The following is a 4,094-nucleotide window of genomic DNA, read 5'->3' as shown; positions in this document are numbered from 1 at the left end:
AGGACAACACCGTCACTTTCGTTTGCAATAATTACTCAATATCATAGATAAATAAATTTTTGGAATTTTCGTAGTAAAATGCCTAAATAAGGAAGTAGAAATACAGTTTTAAATGAACTGAAACGAACTTAGTATTAAAAATTAATAATGGTTGATTTAATTTTATTTTAAATTCAATTTGAGTTCATACTAGCTTATATATATGTTCAACTTCAAACTTTGTTCATCAGCCATTTGCTAAACTAAATTATTGCAAAACTAAATTATATATTGCCCGAGCAATAATGCATGCGCAGATTCTACGTACATGCCCACAAGCATGACAGTGGCTGGCAGACAGTAACTTTTAAGGTTATAAATCAATGGTACAGAGCAGGGAGCATAAAATTGTAGATCGATAGATGATGCACTATGGGTCGGAACTCGGAAGTTTCTTGTTATATTTATCTATAATCAAGTGTCCGTTTGACAAAAAGTTTTTTATTTTTTTTAATTTAAAAAAAAAATTAATTTTTATCTTTCTATAACCCATTTAACATAAAAACTATATATCTTGATTCTTGATTTATACTTAGCAAATGGCTGATGAACAAAGTTTGAAGTTGAACATATATATAAGCTAGTATGAACTCAAATTGAATTTAAAATAAAATTAAATAAACCATTATCAACTTTTAATATACTACATAAATTGTCACATTTTTTATCACAATTATTTTATATAGATTGTGATTGACTTTCTTTCACTTTCACATGGATTTACTATTTTTTCTTCACCATTTATATTCTATCACTTAGATGTACAGTTGTGGCATAGATTGTATCATTTTATGTGATCTTAGAATTTTTCATTTTCTTCTTTGCAGGAAAAAGTACACATTAATTTATATATATATATATATATCTGATAATGTGAATAATAAGTGATAAAATAATAAAGGTATGTACAAATAAGAGTTCAAAAAGCTTATCACTTAAATTGTTATAAAAAAATATTGTGAATTTTTTTTTGGTATATGCTAATTGGAATGTATAAATTATTGCATTTCACAACCAAACAAAATTCCAATAATGGTCGACCATTAACCGAGAAGATTCCTTGGCCCCAACAAAGATGAAAAGGCGTTGAATAATAAAAGTAATAATTAAAACCAACAAAAGTAAGAAATTATTATTATTTTAAATAAAACAGTAAAAAGAAATTATTCATGCATAAAAAGTTAAAAGCAATGTTCATAGAAAGAAATTTTTATGAACTTAATTAAAGAACCTAATATCCTATTCGGCTATTTATCTAAGTAACTTGACCTAACTTTGATCAAAAACAGATATTGCCTAATCACAAGATACCTAAGATTACATGAATTGTTATGAATTTTTTTTTTTTTTTTTACATGATAGAATTTTTACTCTAGTCTAATCTAAGTATATAAGTGTACATGTATGTAAAACTTTTTCCTAAAAACTTGAAGCTTGATCCTTGCCTCCCACACCCTATAAACATTTATACTTATGGAGTAATCACCGCACCAAAAGTGCACGGTGGTATTGTGAAAAATCTTGAGTGCCTATCATCAGTACTCTCCATTAAATACTATCCTAATAGGTTGAGTGGGTCACCAAAGTCAGGTCTTCTTTTTCTAATTTAGTATACTATTGATTCATTGAAAGGTTGTGATGGCTTGGGTCCCCAAAGCCAACCTAAAGATTAGAAAACTCTAAAAAGAGTAAAATGACTCGCAACTTCCCCTCTTTCTCACACATACACGCAATTCCCTATCCTTAAACTTCTATATAAAGAAAGCAATGCTCATGCTTTTACTCTCACACCAAAAAGAAATTCACTCAGTCTTTTGTGTGTGACAAAAAGAAAGAGCTAGCAAAAAGAGAGATTATTATAGTGTTTGATAATAAGTACACAATGGTCCAAGCAAAGAAAATTGTAGAGGAGGTGTCTGGTTGGTTGAGAGTCTATGATGACGGCTCAGTCGACCGAACTTGGACTGGACCGCCAGAAGTCAAGTTCATGGCTGAACCAGTCCCTCCACACCATGAATTCGTGGATGGTGTAGCCACACACGATGTCAAAAACTCTGGCAAACTCAGAGCTCGGATTTACCTTCCAGAGAAAAACCCAGATGAAGAAAACGTCAAATTTCCAATCCTGCTTCACTTCCATGGTGGTGGTTTTTGCATTAGCCAAGCTGATTGGTACATGTACTACAACATGTACACTCGTATGGCACGTTCAGCTAGAGTGATTTGTGTCTCAGTTTATTTACACCTTGCTCCTGACCACCGTTTGCCAACAGCTATTGATGATGGCTATTCAGCTCTCCTTTGGCTGAGTTCTTTGGCTAAAGGTGAATCACATAAGCCTTGGCTCAATGAAAACGCTGATTTCAACCGTGTGTTCCTTATTGGAGATAGCTCAGGAGGGAACATTGTTCATGAAGTGGCTGCAAGAGCTGGGAAAATTGATCTGAGTCCTTTGAGACTTGCTGGAGCAATTCCAATCCACCCTGGTTATGTGAGATCAGAGAGGAGTAAGTCTGAGTTAGAGCAACCTCAATCACCATTTCTTACACTGGATATGGTGGACAAGTTTTTGAGCTTAGCATTGCCTTTGGGGTGCAACAAAGACCATCCCATAACTTGTCCAATGGGCCAAGCAGCGCCACAATTAGAGAAGCTCAATTTGCCACCTCTTTTGCTTTGCATAGCTGAGAAGGACTTGATTTTAGACACTGAGATGGAGTACTATGAGGCTTTGAAGAAGGCTAATAAGGATGTGGAGCTTTTGACTAGTCCTGGAATGGGTCACAGTTTCTATCTTAACAAAATTGCTGTGGATAACGACCCAAATACGGCTGCTCAAACAACTGGTCTTATTGCAGGAATCACTGAATTTGTCAATAAACATTAAATAATTTTGCATCTATATATGTTATGTAATATTTATGTTTTGCTAGTTTGCACTTTGTGAGAGAGATCAATACTCACAGAGATGTGCACACAAGATCACCCCTAAGGTTAATTGCTTTTGCCTATGAGTTTCTAGTTTAATATAAATAAATATCCATGTTCATATTTTGGTGGTTGCAAAATTTATTACATAATATTATTCTCATTAAGTTAAATAGTTATTTACTACTCATACGTACTCATTTGAATTTATTAAAAATAATAAATCAAAATTCGTGCTATTCACTGTGCATACATAACATTGTGTAATTGGTTTAACATAGTTATCATAAATTGGCACGTATTGCAAAAACTATGTGGCGCAAAAATGAGCCAAAACAGTGTGTGTGAATTAGACATTGTCCTCGCTAATAAATTCTTCAAAATACTGAGGAAAGTGACATTTCACCTTCATTTCAAATGATGGAGTTTCCGGTACATGCACATGCCGACGCAAGAATTGAATTTTGTGCTCGTTTTTCCCAATCTTCGAGTACTGTCCTGTGTTTGGAATTTAGTTGTAAGGTTTAAATCTACTTCTCTTCTGTGAGTAGTGACAAATTGGTATTTGGTTAAACTTAGAAAGGACCATAGCTCATCAATGATTATGAAACTTCAGCACCGTACCTCATAACAATGTGGCAGTGGTTGTATGCATCAAGAGCTAGCACTTTATTTTGTTGCCCCCTAAATAGAGCTTGCACTTATTTGAATGAATGTTACATGCAATTACAGAATATATATTGTCATGATACAAAATAATATGGTTGAGAATGTGACAATTATGAGCTTCTTCTAGATTCAACCTAAAAGATTAGGACTTAATTAGTCATTGTTTATACTCTACAGTTTATACCCTCAAACTTATATATGCAAACTTTGCATTAGCAGGGTCTTTTAAAAAGTACTTTATACTTACGTATCAGTTTCATATAGAAGAAGTTATACCATGTAATGATAAGGGGCTGTTTGGATTTTCAATTTTCATCACCCATAACTTTGTTTCCATCACTTATAACTCAAAATTGGTGGGTCCCACGACTGTTTGGCTTGTTTGGATTTGTTTTCAGTTTTTGTTTCCATTACTCAATTTTCTGATTTTTGAGTGATGAGTTATGAAAACTGAAAAC

General features: G+C 33.2%; 1 protein-coding gene across 1 annotated transcript; it reads left to right on the top strand.

Moving 5' to 3' along the window:
• The first annotated feature begins 1,743 nt into the window (after nucleotides 1–1,743).
• On the top strand, nucleotides 1,744–3,092 carry LOC115973703 (probable carboxylesterase 17). Its single transcript, XM_031093964.1, has one exon. The coding sequence runs from the start codon at nucleotides 1,922–1,924 to the stop codon at nucleotides 2,924–2,926; it is 1,005 nt and encodes a 334-aa protein (XP_030949824.1). The 5' UTR covers nucleotides 1,744–1,921; the 3' UTR covers nucleotides 2,927–3,092.
• The last annotated feature ends 1,002 nt before the right edge of the window (nucleotides 3,093–4,094 follow it).

This window comes from Quercus lobata, unplaced genomic scaffold (assembly GCF_001633185.2).
Source record: "Quercus lobata isolate SW786 unplaced genomic scaffold, ValleyOak3.0 Primary Assembly Scq3eQI_137, whole genome shotgun sequence".
Classification (NCBI taxonomy): domain Eukaryota; kingdom Viridiplantae; phylum Streptophyta; class Magnoliopsida; order Fagales; family Fagaceae; genus Quercus; species Quercus lobata.
Note: the sequence above shows the minus strand (reverse complement) of the source record. Positions and strands in the feature narration are given on the sequence as shown.

Bases quoted from the DNA above. Each gene is read 5' to 3' on its own strand.
- LOC115973703 (XM_031093964.1), top strand. From the start codon at position 1,922: ATGGTCCAAGCAAAGAAAATTGTAGAGGAGGTGTCTGGTTGGTTGAGA.